The sequence below is a fragment of the Rattus rattus genome, chromosome 1, assembly GCF_011064425.1.
Source record: "Rattus rattus isolate New Zealand chromosome 1, Rrattus_CSIRO_v1, whole genome shotgun sequence".
NCBI lineage: Eukaryota > Metazoa > Chordata > Mammalia > Rodentia > Muridae > Rattus > Rattus rattus.
This window is the reverse complement of record NC_046154.1, coordinates 124116065-124140345: the sequence shown is the minus strand read 5'-3', so window position 1 is coordinate 124140345 and position 24281 is coordinate 124116065. Positions and strand designations below refer to the sequence as shown.

General features: G+C 38.4%; 1 protein-coding gene across 1 annotated transcript; it reads left to right on the top strand.

The window, feature by feature from the left end:
• The first annotated feature begins 643 nt into the window (after positions 1 to 643).
• Rmdn1 (regulator of microtubule dynamics 1) lies at positions 644 to 24281 on the top strand. The gene is made up of 10 exons (XM_032905435.1): positions 644 to 886; positions 6147 to 6264; positions 11992 to 12079; positions 13559 to 13718; positions 14761 to 14850; positions 17533 to 17588; positions 18954 to 19041; positions 20144 to 20174; positions 22841 to 22974; positions 23512 to 24281. Exons 1-10 carry the CDS (start codon positions 758 to 760, stop codon positions 23548 to 23550), a joined length of 933 nt encoding a protein of 310 aa, XP_032761326.1. The 5' UTR covers positions 644 to 757; the 3' UTR covers positions 23551 to 24281.

The following is a 24281-nucleotide window of genomic DNA, read 5'->3' as shown; positions in this document are numbered from 1 at the left end:
AAAATCATGGGATTACAACAATCAGCTTAATTTTTTTCTTTTTTTGAGACGGGGTCTCCCAGATTCCATGCTAGCATCCAACTCATTATATAGCCCTCGAACTCCTGATTTATGTGATTACCTCTCCAATGCTGGCTTTCGTTAGTCATGTGCTACCACTCCAGTCTTAACAGTGCGGAGAACTGAACCCAGGATTTCGTGCAAGCTAGGGAAGCACTTTGAACTCTGGCTATGGTATGACTTTTTTTTCTGGTATTTCTTGACTAAGCCTCTTCGGGCTTTGCTTTCCTTCTCTTTTAGTTCCCACCACCTCCAGGCTCTAGATTTTTTTTTTTCCCACTCTCCTCCTTATGTAAGACAATCTAATTCATGTAAGCATTTATTTATTTTCAAAAAGGACCATACGTGTCAGGATTCACTTTACTGTTGAAGACTTTAGAACGTTATAGAAAGAAAGAAAAAGAAGCTTTTAAAGGAAGCTTCCGCAAAAGCTACAATCAATAGATAGTCGCCTATAGTCAGAGGGAGAGCTCACTTCCCCTGTCTGAGCCTGTTGTGCGCATGCGTAATGGTCCCCACCACCCATCTCCCACCCGGAGCTATTTCCGGTCTTTGGAAACCGAGGACCGGAAGCTGCGGGAGTGAGGGAGGTGGTGCAGGCGGGCCTTAAGAACTCCGCTCCAGAGTCGACTTTCGCCCCGCCCCGTTCTGTCAAGTTCGGTAGCTAGTAGTTAGTCAGGCTGGGAAGCTGTCAGTCATGGCGCTGTCCTCGCGACTGTGGCATCTTCTCCCTCTGCTACGCGGGGCGGAGCAGAGCGTGTGTCAGCTGGCGAGGACCTGGGGCAGCCGTGGGCGCTGTGGCACTTGGGGATTCCGCGGTTCCGAGGTAACCCGCTGTCCTGGTCCGGTCCTCACCTTCGGCAGGGCGTCGGGGGTGCCCCGTTCTCCAGGTCTGGAGGTCGGGCATCCCGGCCAGAGGATCGTGGAGCTTCGGCTTTGCAAACCTCTGAGATAGCCTTGTGACAGAGGGGTGCGTCCTCTCTGCCCTTCCTGTCCGAGAGTAGAACAGGAAGGTGAAAGAACCTTGGCCATTGAGAAGGCCGCTTCCAGTAAAGCCACCGACGGTATCTGGACTCAGGTTGTCACCTCAGACAGCTCTGTCCGGTGACTCAGTGCTGTAGTTCCAGCCGCTAGAGTCCTAGGATTGCAAATTCAAGGTTGGCTTAGTATGTCAAGCCAGTTCAGGGCTAGTCTGGGTGATTCAGTGAGTGCTTGTCCCAAAATAAAGTTTAAAAAAAAGTAAGTTCAATGTCAATAAGCCTTTGCCTTACACCTAGAGGCAAAAATGTTTGTGATGTAACTTTGAAATTTTGAATAAATGTGAGAATTTATTTGTACAGTACTTATCCTTGATTTTTTTGGTTTTTTTTATACATGTTAAGGCTGTTGAGATTCTCTCTCTCTCTCTCTCTCTCTCTCTCTCTCTCTCTCTCTGTGTGTGTGTGTGTGTGTGTGTGTGTGTGTGTATTATCTCAGTTCTGATGTTTTTAATAGTCTTAGGACTGTCTTTATTCTTAAAATGGGATGGCATCTGTCCCTAAGATATATTTCTCCTAACTTTTATTTTAAGCCCCAAAGTACTGCCTTCAAATACCGGCTTTATACAATTACTATCTGTGGTGTGTAGGTCAGGAATCTAGATATGGCTTAACTGGGTGTCTAACTTAAGATCTCTCTTGAGGTTTAGTCAAGCTTTCAACTGTTGAGGTCTCCTTTAACATCTCAGGGTTTTGTTTTGTGGACATATTTACTTGTTTGTGTTGACAGGGCCTCCCTAGGTGACCTTGAGTTTAACATGCAAGTTTTCTTGCCTTAGCAAGTCTGAGTCCTAGTATTCCAGGTGTGAGAGTTCAACAACAACCTACCTTCCTTTCTCCATTTTTTAAAAATTCAATTTAATTTATGTGTATTATGTGTTTTGCCTGCATGTATGTATGTGTACCAAATGCATGCCTAGTTACCATATCAGTGGTCATGAAGAGCTAGTAGTGCTCATAAACAATGAGTTATCTCTCCAGCTTCTCGGGTTTGTTTGTTTGTACATTTTGGCTTTTTGTTTTTGTTGTTGTTGTTGTTCTGAAAGCTGTTTCTGAGGCTAGAAGGAGGAAGTTCTGTTTCCACATTCTCATGTGGCAGAAGGAGATAGTTTCTCCACAATGCTGCTGTTGCCAGCAGACATTGCAGCTAACTTTCCTCAGAAAGGGAAAGTTTCTCCTGGGCAGGGGGTGGAAGAGAATGCTGAGAGAGTGTGAACTTTGTGGTCTTTTAACCCCTTCCTCTTGGAAAGTAAGGAGGTCAGTTATCCACAGTACTTGTAAGGGAAATTGCCTTCTGACACTCAGATTCAGAAAAGCTTACAGCCTGAGTGCTTACTGCTCTAACCCAGAGTGGAAGGAGAGAAGGGAGTACCTATTACTCAACAGTTTTAACAGGTAAAGACATTCTCTGACCTTTACAACCCACCTACTTACATTACACAACAAGTACAGGATTTAACACCCTCGGGCACTATTGTGCGCGTCTCTGGCTTCAGTCAGATTATAGGAACCAAGGCATTCAAACAAGGAGGTCATTTGAACAATTTTCACTGAAAAAATAACAGTGTGCGGTCGGAATGGATATACAAAAGGGAATGCTAGACAGACCTTGGTGTAGGATAGGTGAGAAATATGGCTTGTACTTTAGTGGGAATGTAAGTAAGTGGATGAATTCAGAGAGTTGTAAGGATAGAGAATTATAGTTTCATGGAAGAGATTAAGAAGACTCAAGTAGAAATATTTAAGTTCCTAGCTGAAACAGCCTAGGGAAATTTGAGGAGTAAAGGGGAAATGTCTGATATTTTGGACTGTATTCAGAGGGCCAATTGACTTTAAATAAGTAAGTAGCTCAGGAGGTCTGCAATTACTTTTTGAGTTCTGGGCTAAAGAAAAGAACTTGGGAACTTTTAGCACAATGTTTACTTTTGCTTTTGAGGCAGTTTTGTCTTGGCGTGTCTGGTTTGCCTGGAACTTACTATGTAGACTGGGTTAGCCTTGAACTTACAGAAGTTTACCTATCTCTGCTTCCTGAATGCTGGCCTTAAAGGCGAACGCCACCACATCTGGTTCATATATATCTGTATTTTAATGCCATAGTAAAATATTGAAAGTATTTAATATTACTTGAAGAAGAAGGCCTTGTACCCATCACAGATGAATTCTAATATTTAAAAGGAAGACTTTGGCAAAAATTAAGAAAGGGGAAGAATGGTAACACATTCCTTTCCCTCTACTGATTCTATTTTAATTTATGGCTCTAAAATTGGTAGAATTAATGTTGAGGAAAAGTACGTCTGAGAGCAATACTTCCCTTTACATAAGAAATACTTGTAGGAATTGTTATTACATTTCACTTTCTGTGAGTCGTTTGGATCCATGCTAGAGTGCACATGTGGAGTTAGGTCAGAGGATAACTTGTGGGAATCTATTTCTCCTCTCATCATGTGGGTCCCTGTGATTGAACTCAGGCTGGAAGGCCTTGGCAACAGCTTCCTTGTATCCACTGAGTCATCTCTATGCTCCCTCTAGAGGTCTGTTTTAAAGAACTCATGATAAAAAGCATTGCAGTCTAAGGTAGAGGTACAAGGTGAAGTGGTATCTTCTATATTTTTTTTTAAAGGTTTATTGATTTATTCTATATAAGTATACCAGAAGAGGGCGTCAGATCTCATTAGTTGGTTGTGAGCCACCATGTGGTTGCTGGGATTTGAACTCAGGACCTTCAGAAGAGCAGCCAGTGCTCTTAACCATTGAGCCATCTCTCCAGCCCATCTTCTATATTCTTAAAGTTAACACTCTTGGAGGTGTTCTAGGCCTTTGATTTTTAAGTATAGAAACATCATTTTCATCCAGTTTCCCAGAGATGAGTAACAGGTTGCTTCATATTAATCAAACTGATAAGAAATCAGGTGATGAGCTGTCAGCTTATGAGTTTGCAGTGAGAAATATAGTCATTCAATGGCCATGCATCCTCCATTTAAGAAACCTGTGTATTACTTAAAATTGTTGGACATTCTAAATGTGACACTTTCTCAAATTACAGTACTATGTACATCCTTTCTACTGTGTCATTACCTGTTGATTAGTAAGCCCCTAAGATTTAATGTTAAAAATCTTGGTCTTTCCCTCCGGTTTTTTCTAGGCACCAAAGTATACCTATCAGCCTGCCATACCTTCTCCCTAGTCCAACATTTCTCCTCTTCCTCCTCCTCTTTCCTCTTTCATTCATTTTCTTTTTTCTTTTCTTTTCCTTTTCTTTCTTTCTTTCTTTCTTTTTTTTTTTTTTTACAAGATCTTTTTTTTCCCAGGTATATAGCCCGGGGTGGCCCCGAACTCCTGAGTCTCTTGTGCTTACCTCCCTTACTCCCTGGCTGGTACTGTGGTTACAGGAGCACCACCATGAAGACCAGTTAATGTGATGCTTAAGATCCAATGATTAAGATTCTTACATGTCTAACAAGACTCTATAAACTGGTCTGCACCACTAACCTGTTTTCAGAAAGTTAGAATGCATTCAGAAAGTAAAATGCTGTTTTGATGTTGATTTGTTTTTAATTCACTAGTATTAATATCCTGAGTCTTCGGTTTTACCAGAACATTCAGCAAATTGGAATGTGTTGAATGTTCCATTTTCTGGTCTAAGACTACATCAGAAGTTTAGATGCGAATTAAATATAGATTGGGAGAAAAATCTAGATGCAGCAGTGGTTTTCTGTTTATGTTTAAAAACTGAAAGACTGGTCTGAAGAGATTGCCCAGTAGCACTTGTTAAGAACTCTTGATGCTCTTTTAGGGGACCCAGTTTCCATTTCCAGCACCTACATGGTGGCTCACTCCCTTTGGTAACTCCAGTTCCAGGGGCTCTGACACCCACTCCTATCTTCTGCAGGGACCAGGCATGCGCATGATACACATACATGCATTCAGGAAAAGTGCTCATGCACATGAATACAATAGATGAGTGAAAAACAGAAAAGGGAACAACTAGAAGACAGCTCCCATTTCCCATCATAGGGACAACTGAGAGGAGATAAAATTCATAACAGACTTCATGTAGAGACAGATGTTGAATGATTCTCAAGCTTAGGCTAGAGACAGAATGGGTCAGATCTGGTATTTAAGACTGTGAGAAGAAATAAAGTCACAAATAAAAAATAAAAGAGGTCTGGGCTCTAGACACAAACAACAAACAGGCAAGAAAACTTTAGAGATGAATGAAGACAAGGGACAGTCATGAGACAGGAAGAAAACCATGAGAATATTTCAAAAACAAACTGAAATGTTTTAACCATAACAAAACCCGGTGCTGGGAAAGCCATTACTAAGAGGACAGTTTTGGGTTGATGAATATGCTTACTGCCTTGATTATGGTGATGAAATGGTTTTCACCAGTTTGTACCTTGAATATCTTCCTGATTCTCCTGCTTCTACCTCCTGAGTGATAGGCATGTGCTACCATACCCATCTTAAATATGGTTATTATTCAACATCTATTTAAAAGCTGTGGGGTCTTTGGACAATATCCTTACTGAGAGCTGTATATTATTTTCATGTGTAGTAATTGTTGGAGTTTTCAGCTTGTCTATAATTAGTATTTATTAAGTGTTGGTTTAAAGTATCATTGAATTAATTGATTAATTTATTAATAATATTATTCCATACAATTTTAAAGTACATATGTCTCTGTAAAAAGATTTTCATAAATATGTAAGCCATTTTTTGCCATATTTATTCACTCATTCACTCATTCATTCATCCTTTTCGAGGTTCTGTGCCTTGAACTAAGTGTCTCTTGCATGATGTTCTACCCCTGAATTACATTTCTAGTCTACAACTGACTGTTAGACCAACTACCGCTTCCATTACTAAGATTTACTGAATGCAGGGTTTAAACAGTTTTAGTAAAGAGTTGGTAAACTATTTCTTTTGCTTGTAGCATTTTATAATAACTTGCTTTGGAGGTGAGAGAAAATGGATAGGTTTTGAATGGGGTAAAATTTTCTCTACGATTTCTTGAGTTTCATAATTTTAATATATTGTTTTCTATAGGTGACAGGAAACACAAGACCTTTCCAGAGAGGCCTTTTGTTCTCAGCCTTGTCTTATTTGGGTTTTGAAACCTATCAAGTCATTTCTCAAGCTGCTGTGGTTCATGCCACAGCCAAAGGTAAGCACAAGCTAAAGATCCTGATTGATTTTTGTGGGTGAGTGAATGTGTGCCTCTGTGCGCATATGCGGGCGTCAGAGATTTGTGTTGTGGACTCTTCTTTGGCCCCAACTCTATTATTATTATTATTATTATTATTATTATTATTATTATTATTATTATTTTATGTATATGGGTGTTAGGTCTGCATATATCGCCACGTGAGAAGAAAGCATAGATTCCATAAGGGTACCGGTATAAACTGTTGTGATCCACCATGTGGGTACTGAGGATTGAACCCAGGACTTCTGGAAGAACAACCAATGCCCTTAACTGTTGAGTCATCTCTGCAGCCCCTCCAGCTTTATTTTCTGAGACAAAGCCACTGAACCTGGAACTCTGCTTCCCAGTGTTGGGACTACAGATGTAATCTGTAATTATACAATCAGCTTTCTTTTTTTTCTTTTTCTTTTTCTTTTTTCTTTTTTTCGGAGCTGGGGACCGAACCCAGGGCCTTGCGCTTGCTAGGCAAGCGCTCTACCACTGAGCTAAATCCCCAACCCCTACAATTAGCTTTCTATATGGCTGGTGGGTATCTAAACTCAGGTCTTCATGCTTATACAATAAGTTCTTTACTTCTGAGCCAGCCTCCTGTTTTTGATATTTTGTCATGAGCTTATTTGAATACATAATGGAATTAATAGTATTATCTGTTCTTCTCTGTCAGAATATTTATGTTTTAATTTACATTTTTATTTAATTTTGCATGTGTGCTGGTGGAGGTGCCCACAGCATGGTAATGGACAACTTTCAGGAATTCTCTCCTTTTACTGTGTGGGGCCATGGAATAGAACTTACCTTGTCAGTCTTGGTGGGGAGTTCCTTTATCCACGCATCTCAGCAGCCCTCGTTGTAGGTCTCTTGAACTAAGAATTTTTGTTTTACATTTTGAAAAATGTGAAGGTGCATTGTGTGTGTAGAGAGGAACAAGACAGCAAACGACAATGGATGGCCTTCAGACTACACACTCTACAGGTACAGAGGGCGGAAGTCTGTCACCCTCTGCTTCAGACTGACAGAGTGATTCTTCACTTCTCTCACGCCAGGGAGATTACACACTCCTCTATCGTCTAGTTTAGAACTCAGAGAGGGGACTATTTTATTTACAGATAGAATGCAGCTTGATATCAGTTATAAGATAACTGGCTGAAAAGTGGCAAAATTTCATTATCTTTCTTCTCTGATATAAAAGAGACTAAACACTTTAAGACTTGCCCATCCCTCCCAAAAAAGTCTCCTTAATTCAGTTGATATAGTGAATGACATGCTTTTAGTATATAAGAAAAATACCACTTCAATTTAGGGATTGATACTTTCATAACCCTAAAGCAGAACATAATTGAGCAAGGGAAATACTTAATAATGATATTCCTTTAAAGTTCTGATACAACAACTTGAGGTTGTTATTAACTAGTTGGCAGGGCCAGGCATGACAGTACAAGCAGATCTCTTCTATGTAGCAGGTTCCAGGAGAGCCAGAGGCACATAGTGAGATCCAACAACAAAAAACTGAAAAACACATAAAAAGAACCTAGTTGTTTATTCCATTTATATGGGACTATCTCGTCTTTAACAAAATGGCCAATTGAAGAATGGTGTGCACACACCTTCAGTCTAGTACTCAGGAGGCAGAGACAGGTGGACCTTCATTAAGTTCAAGCCAACTTGGTCTACCATGGTTACACAGTCAGATTCTGTCTAGGGTGAAAAAAGTCCTGTATACATTTGTTACATTAAAAATACATTTTCAGGAGATTGGCCTTCTTGAGGTTTTATGCATAGGTAGCAGGGGTGAAGGTATATGGAATGATATGTCATTCCTGTCTTCCGAGGGGCAATCAGGAGCTAGGATGTGGATAGTGCTACATATATCCTCTTACGATTACAGCTGCATGAGAGTCATCCTTCCATTTTTCTCCTTTGCAGCATACATACATACATACATACATACACATATATATGTATGTGAAAGGCTATTCCAGCTTTTTGGTTTTTGTTTCATTTTGTCCATATTTGGGGGATTCTAGTTTGTTTGTTTGTTTGTTTGTTTGTTTTGAGATAGAGTCTCACGGTTTAGTCCTGGCTGTCCTAGAACCCGCTATGTAGAAGAGCCTGCCCGGGCCAAGCTAACCCAGCTTAAAGAACAGCAGTAACTCACTGGGGCACGATGGTGCCCACGTTCAGCCCCAGCTCTCAGGTGAGGCAGGCAGGGCGCTTTCAGTTCCAGCGTAGCCAACTCACTAGTTAACACCCTGTCCCAAAAATATAAAATTAAAGATAAACCGGATTAAATAATAAAGCATATGCAAGGACATAGGAACTTGGAGCAACACTATGGTGATGCATAGTCTACATGATGGATAGGATAGGCATTAAGAAAATCCATTGTTTACAAGTTCCTGTTTAAAAGTAGTGCACACTTGTACATAGAGTGGGTCCATGCCTGCCCTTCCAGCATCTCTGAAACCCACATAACATTCTGGACATCGCAGGACTGATTTCTTTTTTCCTTTTTGGTTCAAGACCAACTTGGACTTCTTATGAAGTCACCTTAAAAATAAACACGAGAGGAACGGAAAGGTAATCTGTGCTTGATAGTAAAAAAGCCAACTTTTTCCCGAATAATCAGCACAAGGCCATGGCAGAAAGGTTATTTGATGTTGATCCTGAGTTCATTTCCCAGTACTACTAATAAAATTACTACCATTAATTCATATTGTTCAGTCCTAGTAAGAAGAAAACATTGGCCAAGGAAATCCAGTATGTTTGAAAGCTTAATTAATGTCTAAATAATTCACAAAGAAAGATAAAACATGGAATAACAATAAGCTAAAATGGAAATGAGATGATTCATAGCAGAAACTGTTTCTTAACATGGAACACTGAAGGAATAAAGCGTCCAACATAAAATACTAGGAAGAGACTACCAGAAACCTCCATTCAGTGAAGGGAAGGAAATAATAAAAAAAAAAGAAGCAGAAATTAATGGTCTAAAAATTAGGATGATTGTTTTTAAAGGCTTCATAAAATACGGACTACTCAAGTAGTGAGCATGGAATGAACTCCTCAGGGAGTAAATCTTGGAAGTAGTAGTATGGTGAGCCATGAGTAAAAGGTATTATATGTAAAATTCAAGCAAGCACAGACTGTATGAGAGAAAAATATTTAATAGTCAACTTAAAGACAAAACAGTAATCCCCACACTTGAGAGGCTGGGGTGGGAGAATCTGGTGTTTGAGTCCAGCCTGGCCTACGCACAGAGACTTTGAGAAAAAGCAGAAGAGCTGGGTAGGTAGCACCGTGGCATTGCCCTGGCCTATCACCTGCAAGGCCTTGGCTGATCCCCAGGATGTTAGAACAAACAAAATCAGCAAAGACTGAAAAACTGAACATAAGAAAATGATTATCCAGAAGCTATGGCCAGAACTCAGAGGTATATTCCACAGGGCAGTGATTAACTTCCGCCATTGTTTCTGTCTTCTTATTTTGAGGTGGAGTTTTACTTTGTATTTCTGGCAGGGCTGGAATTCATTATGTAGAGCAGTTCCAGCGGCCTCTACCTCATAAGTTGTAATTAAAGGCAGTAGTGTCCACCCTAACTTCAAACAGTGTCAAATATATTGTAAAGGTAAAAACAATTTAAAATGATTGTTTTTGCCAGTGTTCTATTGCTGTGAAGAGACACTGTGACCCCATATAATTATAAAGGAAAGCATTTAATTGGGAATTTCTCACAGTTTCGGGGGTTCTCATTGTAGTGGGAAGCCTGGCAGCATATAGGCAGACATGGTGCTGGAGAGGTAGCTTGATCCACAACAGCAAGAAGATACTGGGACCTGGCCTGGGCTTTTGAACCTTCAAAGCCCATGGCCAGTGATACTTCCTCCAACAAGGCCACATTTCCTAATCCTTTTAAATAGTGCCACTCTCTGTAGACTAAGCATTCAGATATGTAAGCCAAATATATAGGGACCATTCTTACTCAGATCACCACAGATAATTAAAGAACAAGCAAACATAGAATATATTCCAAGCCAGTTAAAAAAGGAAAGAAAATTAAAATTCATTCAGCACACCATTGGGCAGGAAATAACAAGGGAAAAAAAGCAAAGAAACCAGTGATGCTGGTCTCTGAGGTGGCGTCCCTTAGACCCTTGCCCTCTGCCCAGGATGCCTGCCTTTGTGTAGCGCTCTTCCACAGTGAGCTGTGTGGGCATCATGGCTAGTTTATGTCCTGTGCATTTTGGTAAAAGAGGAAGATAGTATGTTATTTCATAAGTACTAGGACCGGTTTTCTGGGCCTCCTAATATCAATTTCTCTTTTCTTTCTCAGCAGGTGCTTGACTTTTTGCATGATAGGTACACTCAACCATTTAAATTCCTAAGACTGAGTTTTTTATTTTTTTTAAGTGGTAATTTTTGTGGTTACCACAAGATGGTAGCAAATACCCAGTATATGGCGAGAACCAAATAAACAATAGAGCCTCGAAAACTATTATATTTTTTAAATGGATGTGTTTAACCTGTGGACGTCTGTGGCCTAGGTCAGTATATTCACAGTACTCTCCTGCAAGTGGAAGCTCACCCGTAAACTACTTTTAAGATGAGTTAGTCACAATTGAGCAACCTAAATGTTCTTCTTGTATCACTTCTCTACCCTCCTTTCTTCACCTTTGAAACATTCCTCTTCAAGGATGAGTGAGCCCACAGATAGATGTTCAATATCACTTAAGTACCATTTCCTAGTATTTTTAATAACACTGTTTTCTGCACTACTGAGACACATAGAACTACTGGTGTGAAAGATTTGCCTTGGCTCTGGGTCATGATATTATATTGATCCTTGATTGTCAGTGTACATATTTTTTATGTATTAAACCCTATACAAGGCAAACACAGGTGTATGGAAATTTTGATTGCCTGAGAAAAACATAAGGGGTATTTTAATTTTGTCCTAATGACTCTGATGTGAGAGCAGTTCATTTCAAAAGAATAACTAGGAAGTCAAAGTGAAAGTGTGGAGTGTTAAATAAGACAGCTAACTTTCATATTTGTACATGGAGTGGGCTGCATGCTCCTACCAGAGTACCTATGGAAGCCTTTTGTATTGTAACTGCATTTTTTCTTACATATCACACACTGTTTAGTTTTCAAAATTCCTCTTTAGAATCAGAAGAGATTATGCACATTTTAAAGCCAGTAGAGTATAATGTATTACACTATAATAGATTGGAGTTAAATGGTGGCGTGTGTGGGGGTGTAGCATGTATGAACGTTCACCTAAGCAGGATAGGAAAGGGAGTCTGACACTCAACAGCTAAAGATGTAGGTGGTTGTGAGCCACCAGATACACTGGGAACCAAACTCCAGCCTTAACCACTGAGCTGTCTGTCCAGTCTGTATCATTATTTCCTACAGTGCATGGCACTCAATCAGCAGCAACAGCAAAGAGATTGTACGGGCCTCTGTGCCATACATACCCCATAAGAAGCCACCCTTTTCATGTGTGTTAAATTCTCCGGGTTGTATCCCTGTGGTTTCAGCAGACACTTACTGTAATCACTTCATGCTGGGCACTGCAGCATCCTTATCTACATGGTGCGGATGTCTCATCTAAAGGTAGTTTCTCCGTCTGGCTTTTTAAACATGTATACAAGTGATTCTTTTTTCGTTTCATGATTTTGGAAGTTGAAGAAATACTTGAGCAAGCAGACTACCTCTATGAAAGTGGAGAAACAGAAAAGCTTTATCAGCTGCTTACACAGTACAAGGAGAGGTAAGCAGGGTACAACTGGCCAGGGCTTGAGGTTAATGCAAACAGTTTTGTTAAAAGTAAACTGGTTCTTGGTATTAAAACTTTTATATAACAAGTTTTCTGCTTTAAAGTAGATTATATTAGAGTTCAGTTTATAGTAAATCATCATTAAAAGTAAATGACTGAAAAGTGCTATTTAAATCTCACTGGTTTTTAAAGACTGCTCTTTTCTGTAATGTGGAAACACCTTTTTCTATTTTGCTTTGGTTGATAAATGTGTCACTAAATATATACATTTTTCTCATCACCCACATTCTGAGTTTTAAAAACAGTAATTCCCAATTGGTATAAAATTGAAATGAACTGACTGGAGTTTAGGCTGGTTCTGAATGGCAGTTATGTTTAGAAAGAGTTTTCAAAGAAACACAGATATATGTGTTTTCTGCTTTTAGTTCTAGACTACAGGCTTTGTGTAGAATGTCAGTGTGTACTCTTTCAAAGGGGAGGTGGGGAAAATGACATTTCCAGGTATTTACTCCATCCTCCTAATCTGGAAATATTGAGTTGCTTTTCATCTCTTTTTGTTAGTAGTTTCAAAAGCTCCCCACCCCCATCCCCCTCAACTTTGATAGATATCAGTACAGTCTTTACGTCTTCAGTCTGTCTTCATGAGTTAACTGCTTTGGCATTTTTCCTTGCTTCTTTGAGAAGTAAGCTGTGAGGTGTAACTGAGTAATAAATATACTGTCGATACCTTTAGCTTCAACATTGTAAAGTAAATGCATATTTTATTAACAAAGAGAAATATAAATTCAGCTTAAATACACACATTTAATAAAAAGTAATTCCAGGTTAAAAAATTCTATCAACTGTGACTTTTAATTTGTTAGCCATTTTTTTGTTTTATATGATTGTATTTGTATAACAGTTCCTCAAGGAGTCCACTGTCTGTCCTTGATATATGCCATACAGAATCATGGCACTGAAACTTAGAGTTTAGTTCCAGATTGCATTGTTTCAATCATTCACTCATGTACAGTAAGTAACTATCACATGCCAATTGTTTGGCAAATGTATTTGGGGCAAAGGATTTGGCAGTATCATTTCTATAGAGCATGATCCTGTCCCTGAAGCTAATGTCGTTCATGGTACTCTCTGAACCACATTGGAATTGAATGAAATAGTCAATAATAAATCAAGTCTCGTGTTACATACATTTTGAGCTTGAGGCCAAGTGCTTAGAGAACCGAAATACAAAAATATTTTCTAAGGAAGTCAATATTTTAGATATTATATATTGATAAGTTAATATTTGCAAATAATTTGTGAAATGTCAACAAATTTTAATAAGGGCTTTTATGAAAGAAAATAATGGTATTGATAGTGTCTTATATGATAATTGCTATATCCTAGTTAAGCTGAAAGAACTGTCATTGTGGTAGGACCTTTAGCAGTTTTTCAGTGTGAAGTAAGATGTTTCTATATCTTGGTTACAATTAGTGACGATGTAGAACTACTGTGGCGACTGGCACGAGCATCACGTGACATAGCACAGCTATCTAAGACTTCAGAAGAAGAAAAGAAAGTGTTGGTGTATGAAGCTCTAGAGTATGCAAAAAGAGCACTAGAGAAAAAGGAGTCAAGCTTTGCTGCTCATAAGGTGAGTCGGTCAGCAACAATGTTGTCTGCTGAAGGCTACATTGGTCTCCGCTTACCTATTACCAGCAGGTTGGAAGGAGAAGGAATGTCAAGTGCTTGGTATACTACTACAGACATTGGTAACTTCTACCACTTGTTTAAAAACAGGCACTTATAATCATCCACAACCTAGTTTATCAAACATAATAAATGACTTAGGCTACCTGATAAAACTCAAAATTGTAACCATTCTGTCTCTCATCCCTTACAATACAGGAATTCCTTCTCCTTCCATAGCTTGCTGGTAACAAGTGCCACTTTTTTTTCAGTAAATATGGCAGAACACAAAAAGCTTCTGTGAAAAGTAGATTTAAGTAAATTTATATATTTTTATTGTGTATATTAACATCTTATACAAATAGTTCATACAAAGGAGAGAAATATTTATAATAACAAACTATTGTAGATACAAAATCCAAAGACAGGTCTTTCTGATACCCAAGAAAAACTAGCCCAATTATTCTGAGGCTTCATAGACATTTTTTACTGAAGACATTTTCCCCCTTCTCCTACTCTGAATCTGATGGGTCTCCAAAGCACCTGATTTTATGAAGTTTAGATGTTTTACATTTAGATTTTGGTAGAGAACTTCAGATTGTCTCAGTTTGGGTCTATTGGGTCCAACAGTGGCTGTGAAGGGGATGCCACAGTTGACAGTTGTGGCTGTTTCCATAGCAATACAGATGCTGAAATGGGAGATGAGCCGGTAAACGAGCCATTCAGTTACAAACCTATGTAAATAGATACTCGGATGTGATTTCTGTATCATATCGGCATGGTCTTAGTTGTCACTACTTTCTACCTTGTGTTATAGGTCACTGTAAATAATGTGTCTACCTTCTTCTTCCCAGATAGCTATGTCTGCCTTTATTTGTATCTTTTGTTCTTAATTCATTATGCTCAGTAACATTTCACTAAACGAGAATAACAATTGAGTACTTATTAACTGTTTCTTTGTATTAGATGAAATATTAAAAGTATTCCCACCCTGTTTTTCCTTTTAGTGGTATGCAATCTGCATTAATGATGTTGGGGATTATGAAGGCATCAAGGTTAAGATTGCAAATGCCTATGTCATCAAGGAGCACTTTGAGGTCCGTACTGACTTAAGTTCATGAATTTAAAAGTCAATGTTTTTCTGAGTTGCTCTGTTTTACTTACCAATCATTATATATGGAACACATTACTACATGCTTCTTGGAAGCAGAGGCATGAGATTATTTGAGCCTAGGAGTTAGAGACCCATTCGAGGAAAAAGAACAAGACCGATCTCATTAAAGAGTAAAATCACAAACCAAAGCCCAGTGGTATAGAGTAGTAATAGTTCATTATTTCTGCTACGGTCTTTATATGCTTTCCTCAGCTAGGACTGGGAGGTTCAAGATGACTTCTCATCTGCCTTACCTCTGCTTTACTTACATTAGTGTTTAGTGGACTAGCCAGAGCTTCTCTACAATATAGGAATTGGCCTTCAAGAATGAATGTTTCAAAAGAAATGTTCTAATGTGCAAACTCTTCAAAATTTGTAGCACAACTGATAACATCCTATTGCATTAAAAAATGCTACATATAGTGGCACATGCCTTTAATCTCAGTACTTGGAAGCAGAAATGGGCAAATATCTGAGTTTAAGGCCAGTGTGATCTACACAGAGTTCCAGGACAGCCAGAGCTACACAGAGAGACCCTGTCTAAAAACAAAACAACAACAAAAAAAGACCAAAAACCAAACAAAAAACCCAAAAACGCTGGCTGAGCTAGTTTCCGTGAAAGGTTTGAATGCTGGTGGCTAATCTGTAACAGTGTAATACAACTGAAACAGCCCTCTCAGTAGTAAGACTTGTGTTTAAGATTGGGCAATGTGTATTTTATGTTGTTTCAAATTCTCCCTAAAGTTGATCTACTTGTTTTTAGTAACCTCTGTTCAATGATAAAAATTACAAAGAAATCTATAGATTTTGTACTCTACATGCATACCATTTCATAATTCTCAGAGAACAAACTAGCACAGAAATATTCAGCATTTACAAATCTTTTATTGTTGTAGATCACTCAAAACCACACATGGACCACAGCACATGTAGGAATTGGCTGGGTATGCTACTCAGAGCTCTTCAGGAGCTTCCAGACACAAGTCGGGGTCTAGCTTACATAACTACTAGAGAAAAATAACACCGGACTAGCAATCGGGAAGCCTAACCTCTGAAACAAACATATTGCATTTTATAATTACGTGTTTATATGACTCATAAAGTTTGAAATTCTGTTACACATCACCAAACTATAAGTGAAAGTGTGGGATTAAATTGGGAAGTTTTAATAAATAACCAGAAAGCAATCTGTGAGAGTTCCTTAGTGATTTTCAGCAAACTAGCAGAGAGGAGCATTGACTTCTTTGAGGTTGTCCTGCATTGTGTGCTTTGTAAGAGTTGATGCAGTAAACTCAGAGGTTTATCAGCACGCTGCTGTTAGGTATAATATGTTCTATAAATAGCACCATTCTTACTTCTATTTTGGATATACATGGGAGAGTTTAACACAATTGTTATATGTAGAAAATTACCTATTTCTAGGTGAAGTTTTTTTGGGCAGGTGATAATAGGAAGACATTTCTTTAATATTCACTTAAAATTTGACAAAAGTGTCGTATTTGTCTTTCCTTTTATCTTAAAAAACCAGCAAAAACTGTACTTCACTAAGTTAGTTCTAGAATTAGATTAATTTGTATGTGTGTATTTTTTCCTCACCTCCTATATTAGTTTCTGAAATGTATAAAATATATCTTTAAGTCTTTAGTAATGTATTGGAACAAATTTAAGCAATTAAGAATATATAGGTTAGGGGGATTGGGGTTTAGCTCAGTGGTAGCGCTTGCCCTAGCAAGGGCAAGGCCCTGTTCGGTCCCCAGCTCCAAAAAAAAAAAAAAAAAAAAAAGAATATAGGTTAGGGACTGGAGAGATGGTTCTGCAGTTAAGAGCACTGGCTGCTCTTCAGGAGAACCCAGTTTGTTTCTAGCCTTCATGTGACAACTCACAACTGTCTGTCATTCTAGGAGATCTGACACCCTCACAAGGATGTACGTGGATGCAAAACACCAATACATGTAAAAAATAAAATCATTACAAAAAAGAGTATGGAGCTGATGAGATAGATGTCTATAAAAGAATTGACATGTAAGCATGAAGACCTGAGCTTAGCTTCAGTATCCGTATAAAATGTTAGGCATGGAGCTGTGCACTTCTAATTCTAGTGTGGGCTGAAGCAAAGACAGAAAGGTCCTGGAGACTTGCTGGCCAGCTAGTCTAGCCAGTCTGTCAGCTCCAGGTTTGGTTAAAGGACCTTATGAACCAGGTGGAAAATGATTAGGGAGACATCTGGCTTTAACCTCTCACCTACCACATGTAAACACACAGGGGAGGGGTGGGGGCAGGGAAGAGAAGGAGAGTGGATCATGAGGAAGAAAGCTGTTATTGGTGGTAATGCAGGTTTGTGGCTGGAGAGATGGCTCAGTGGTTAAGGGTGTTGGGACTGCTTTCCCAGAAGACCTGTATTCATTCAGCTCAGCACCCACATTAAGTGGCTCACGCTACCTGTGGCTCCAAGTCCAAATGACCCAACACCCTTTTCTAGCCCCATGGGTACCTGCACATATGTGACATTTATTCACACAGACATATACACACCTAAAAATGTACATCTTTAAAATGCAGGGTTGTAATTTCCTTTTTAATTCACTGCTTCTTTGGTGTTTAGAAAGGTTTTCTTATTTCTTAACAGAAAGCAATTGAACTGAACCCTAAAGATGCTACTTCAATTCACCTTATGGGTATTTGGTAAGAAAATTTCAGTTATGTTTTTGTCCTATTTAGTGCGATTTTATTTCATAGTATGTATAAGCACCTTACTTAAAATAAATTATTCAAAAATACTATTTACCAGAGTTGAGTACTAATCATTAAACAGCACTTGTGTATGTATCACTAGAACATAGTAAAAGTAGTCAGGCATAGTGGTGCATGTCTGCAATCCCAGCAATTAGATAATGCCAGAAAGATTAGGAGTTCACGTTCACTGTCACCTACATAGGGAGTTGGAAACAGCATGGTTCCCATGAGACTTGTCTCAAAACCCTCTTTTTCACCACCAGAAAAATAAAAATCCCAAGAAAACTAAAAATACTTTAGAATTCTTTTGTAGACCTTTCCTTTCCTTTCTTGGGAAAGACCCCCTTTCCCATGCTTAGCAGAGCTGCAGTAGTGTAATACAGTAGGTTGTCACAGGACATCTTCGTATCTTCAAAATATGTCAGACTGAGATTTGACTAATCTGGAAAACTATGTAACCTTTCAATGTGATCTTGTGTCCAGTATGAGGAATTATTTTGATGGTATAAGGGTATACAAATGCTTTAAGCATTTGCTGGTATAAAAGTCCATCAAGCTCTTTTACAAAAGAAATATGTACTTTTCAGATTAAAAGACCCAGTGTAAATTAATAATTATCAAGGACAGCTACTTAATCAGTAAAGTAAGCAAACATGTGATACAATCTATGGCTCAAGGAGTTCACCCCCTAGTCAATGAACCCAAACAGGTTTTCACCTGCTTCAGCAAGTTCTAAATATTTTTAAATATTAATCATCTACTTCACCCTTTTTTAAATGGGCATAAATTACTGGCCACTATTGTTATCCATCCATAGTACGTTAGTTTTATCATTTAAATGAATTCTGAATTTCCTTATGTCAAAACTACTAGTAGTAAGCCAGGTATAAGCCCTTTGATAGCAAAGATAAGGCAGAAGGATTAGGCGTTCATGGCTAGCTTGGGGACATACTAACATAACTAAATCTCAAAAGAAAACATCAAACAAATTGTAATTGCAGTGCTGTATCACTCAGTTGTTCTAAGGAACAGTTAAGGAAGAGAGTAATATTACCCTATACCTGGTACAAAGGGACCACCATTGCTTATAGTTAATCACAAAGTAGACCCAACTCCTGAATCAGGTCAGTCTCCAAATTATTAATTCAGTAGGAATATTAACAGAAATATTTAATATATATTAAATATATTAATTTATTATATATTTCAAATTATTTGAAAATATAAGATTTCCTTTATAATGTCTGTTGAGATCATTTTACTCTCAGTAAAAAGGTACAATTTGAAAGCATAATGCCGTCTATTCCCCTGTAGGTGCTATACATTTGCTGAAATGCCTTGGTATCAAAGAAGAATTGCTGAAGTGCTGTTTGCAAATCCTCCTAGTTCCACCTATGAGGAGGTAGTATGATGTCCTTTCTTAAGTTAGTACCGATTTCTTAACTACAGTGCTATTCTACAGGGTCCACACACATGGAGATTGATTCTGTGAGGGACTTGAGCAAGTATCTAATGATCCAATTCAACAATATCACAAAGGCTTAATACTTACTGTCCCGGACCTGAGTGCTTTCTTTCTTGTTGTTTAGGTGAGTGGCTGGTGATTCTGGTATGCTGTCAGCTAAACAGACATCAGTTTTCTGTTTGTAATTTGTACCACACAGAAGCCAAAAAGTAGAATAAGAACATAGTGATTCTTACCCAGCAAGCTTTGGGGGTAACATATAGAGAAAGTCATTTAGAGAACTGAAGGACATGTAAGAAGTAAGGAAAAATTCCTGAGCGTGAAAGGCTCTTCCTATTTTAAAGTGTTTGCGTTTTTTATAAAAATAAAATTAAAAAAGAATTTGTCCGTAAGCTTTACAGTACACCCTCCCATCCTTTGGGTGTCAGGCTTTGGAATCACTTCCTATCCAACTGGATGAAAATCCTGAGTTTATTTAGTCACCTCATTTTCAAAACGTAAAGAAATTGACAATTGAGAATTTATCCTGGTATTTTCCTCTCATATTAATGTTTGTTGTTGTTTGCCCCTGGGGAATCTATGGTATACAAGCGGATGTTCTGGGATCTGGTTTCTTTCCATTTCCAGCCAAAACCAACCCCCCCCCCCCACACACCCTACTTTTTTCACAAGGTATAAAATGGGGTACTATGGATGAATTCACCATTTAATTATGTTTAGTTTGTGTTAAAAGCAACTGTTGTAACTTGTAAGAAAGGTAATAGCTGAATTACACACGATCACTTTCTGAACTTTGTGTCGGGATAATTTGATACTACCTCTGTGTAGCAACCAGAAAATTACAGGAAGTGAGCCTCATTCTGAAAACCCCAGTCTTTGATGATTCAGTAGTTATATTCAGCCCATGTTCCTCTCCCTGCTGATCGTATCATTTGTTTCATAATCATTTACTTTGTGAAACCTTTAATTATAAGAATAATTCTTTGAAGCCTTCTAAGTTATGGAGTCTAATTCTATTCTGTTCTGTACTCTTTAACAGGCCTTGATATACTTTCACAGGGCAGAAGAGGGTAAGTACGTTTACTTCAGCTGTTTATGTCATAGAGCATTTTAAACAAGAATTCGCTCTATCTTTCACACTGGATAATGTAAAACAAACTTAAACAAAAACTTTTTATGTATTTGGGTATTTCTCTGGAATGTTTGTCTGTGTGCCACATGCATGACTGGTGCCCTCTGAGACGGGAATAGGGCATCCTCTCAGGACTGGACTTAACACAGTTGTGAGTTGCCATGTTGGTGCTGGGAATTGAACCTAAGTCTACCGGGAGAGCACCCAGTAATCTTAACCAGTGAGCCCTCTGTCTTGCCCCAAATTTTACGGTTGTTTGTCTTTTTATAATAGGAATTGCACTTAAATTCAGAGTTCCTATTCTGCAGTGATCTCATCATTTAATAGAATTCTTTATATCAGGAGGCTCTGGCAAATTGTCTAACTTGATATTTTATAGTTAAAACCAGGTTGCAGAATATTGTATTCCATTGTGAAAGAATTTAATGTTTTCCTTATTGTGATTAAAAATGGCTCCTCCTATAACACTGTTGCTTGCCTGTCCTACACATTTCTGGACCCTTTATAAAATAAAAAAAAATACTGACACTGGGGTTGTATCTCGATGGTACACTGCTTTGGTGACATGCACAAAGCCCTGAGGTCAGTCCCAAGGACTAGAAGAGACAGTAATAAGAGACACATCTCTGACCTCGAGTACTGTAAAGCCACTCCAAATAAGTTTTGTTTTTCCTTTTTGATAGTTGTTAACATATAGCTCCAGCTGGCCTCAGTATCAATTCTCCTGCCTTGGCTTCCAAACACTGGAATTTTAGGCATGTGACACACACACACACACACACACACACGCACACACACAATTCCTTATAGCAGAAATCTAAGACATAGTCTTTATTCATCTGAGGTCCTATATACATAAACTTAAGCAATTTAGTGATAATTTTTTAAAATTTCAAAGACCTATGGTTTATTGTTAAGTATCTAACTCAAAGTTTTGTTCGCTGTTTGCTTTTATTGATACTTTTTCCTGATCAAATTATTTTACATATCATGAATGTGAAATTACCTCAAGGGGGTTTAAAACTAAAATTCAAAAGCAAAACCTGGACCCTGAGACATTTAAGAGTTGGCAGTCCTGAAGAAAGCACATGAAGCTGTGCTTGCTCTTTTGCTCATGGAGTTATGACCTTGGTGATTCCACTCACATTGGATTTTGTTCGAGCAGTCACCTTCTCTAAGCAAAAGGCTGCCCTAGTTCTAGTGCAGGAGCCTCCCATAGTCTCTGTCATTCACACCTCCAACACCTGCCTCCTGATTCTGAGGTCTGTGGGTGTGAGCCGGTAAATATGGATGAGGTGGGGTTTTTTCTTTTGGCTCATGATTATATGTCTATTGCATACATAAAGTACTTAGATGACTTCCTAGATGAGGAACTGAATACATAAATTAGTATACTTAACCATAAAATGTTTAAATCAATGAAAGTAAAGGACTTTGATTTTAAGCAAATGCAATTATCATAAATTGTATTCAGGAAAAAGTAGGCTTTTTTCTTTTTTAAACTTATGTGCTAGGCATGTGCTCTATTACTGAGCTCCACTCCTGGCCTCAGAAAGTGTGCTTGGCATACAGAAAGACTAAGCTTACTAGGAGGGAACTATGTGAAGAGTCGGGAAGGTGGAGCTGCGTGATGGTGCGTCTGGAGTCCTTAGCACTCAGCAGACAGAGGCACTGCACCACTGACTTACATTGAGTAGTAAGTTCCCGGCTTATTTGAACTACACTGTAGAATCCTGTCTCAAGAAAAACTAGAGGATTCTTTTGTACTTTATACACAAGCTTCTTAAAATTTATTATTTAACACACAATTGTACATATTTATGGCACTGCACCACATGATGGAAATCAAGTTACAGCAGCTATCTCCATGTTTGTTTTGGGAAGCGCTGAAGTCTTTAAGTCTTCTAAACTGTTCAGGAAGTTGTCTTAGTTCCCTACTGTGATGGAGTTTGTGGCTCCCTATCCAGCCTTTGTCTCTTCCTCCCCCTTCCCTGCTTCTGATAACACCATTCTACTCTCACGTTCCTGAGCTATGTTTGCACTTTTCTTTTAACTAAGAATATTTCTGTTCAAAATCCTGTATACTCCAAGATACACACATAACTCTTAATTGTTTTCTTATGTAGCTTCTTGTAGCAACTTGAAGTTTCTGCCTGGTAAGCCATCTAGTTGTGTTCATGTTCCCCTCTCTGTGCCTGAGTACAGGACATTTTAGCAAATGAAGACCAAATTGATGTTAGCCATGATTTCATTCATGCACTCACACACTCACTCACTGAACAGATGTTATTTTCCCTACACTGTTGTAGGCAACTAGAATGTCATAATGATGGGTGGATTAAAAAGAAAATAGTTATATAATTCACGCTCTATCAGCATGAAGATACTTCAAAGTGAGACCTGCAGTCCATATGTACATTCAATACATCATAATTATTTTAGGTTTTTTTTTTGAGATAAGAATATTTGAACAAAAAGAATTGTATTAGCCTAATCATTGTTTAATCACACAATTTTATTAGAATTCAGACCAAAATATTAAAACTATAAAAATAAAGACACTATTTCTCTGGAGGTGACTTTGTTTCTCCTTTTTATGTACAGTGGATCCAAACTTCTACAGCAAAAACTTGCTGCTTTTAGGAAAGACATACTTGAAGCTAAAAAACAGAAAGCTTGCCGCATTCTGGCTGGTAAAAGCTAAGAGTTACCCAGCACACACAGAAGAAGATAAACAGGTAAGATATTTATGATAAAGTAAGGCAGATAGGCTTTCTTTGAGGCATTAGTAAATAAATGAACTTAGAACTTCTTTAAAAGCGTAAGTGTTTAAATGCATAGTATTGTGGAAAGCACAAGCGCTCATTTGCATATTTACCTTTATACTTCACCATGAGAACTCCTTAGTGACTGTCAGCCAATGTCGTAAGCTGCTTCTGCAGTGTAGAACTGATGTACATCTATCATGTATATCTCATCGAGGTTATTTCTAAAACATAGACGGCAGCTTGGCCCTAGGTACTTACTAACATGCACAAGGAACTGGTTCAGTTTCTGACACTGCAGGGGTAGCACTGGGGGCACAGTGTGGAGGGTTAAGGAAATGAACTAGTTCTGTCTTAGAATCTCATCTAATCATCACTATCAAGAGACCTTATTCTTACCATATCCTATCTTTGTTATCTTGAAACTCTTAGAAGCCAGTCTATTTTATAAACTCAAGCTTTATAAATTAGGCTGCACTATTTATATGTAACATGTGTTTTCCACTTTAGATACAGACAGAAGCTGCTCAGTTGCTTACAGGTTTGTGACAAGAACTGAGAACATTTTGGAGAAGGCAACAATATACCCAATACTTTGTATTTCACTGATTTCTAAACATGATACATTAACCATCACAATGATTGTATGGCCTTTTTCCCAGTTCTTGTATGTGTGACTATTTTTCAGAATAAATGTAAACTTTTCTGGGTTTCTTCACAAGTAAATAAAAACTGCCACATTGCCCTAAGAGTGGCAGCAATACATTCCTCTACTTCAGACAGACATTTGGAAAAAAAAAATGGTATGGGATATGTAAATATTGGTCACTTCAGGATGAAATGTTTCAAAAGGCTTTGTGAGCAGGTGGCACCCGAGGAGATGGTTTTCATGTTGCAGTCTACTGAAGGTGCTCTCTTAGAGAAGCCAAGTGTTTATGATGTTGAGGGTTCTGGGCATAAAGAACTTAAGTGATGTGTATATTAGAGGCAACCTGAATAAGGAAAAAATCTGCAGAACATCTTTTTTAAATGTGGTATATCTCCACAGATGGGTTGAATTTGTCACTTGACAAATTGTAATCCTTTGTAGAATGGAGGGACACAGATTTCGGGGTGAAAGGAAATATTTACCAGGCAGAGTACAACTGTGAGTCTACTGTGCCACACTGTAAACTTACACTTTGCAACAACTAGAGCTGAATGAATATGAGACTGTGTATGGGTCTATTTTCCCCAAGACATGAGAATCGTAATGTTTTAATAAATTATAGCAAAATGTG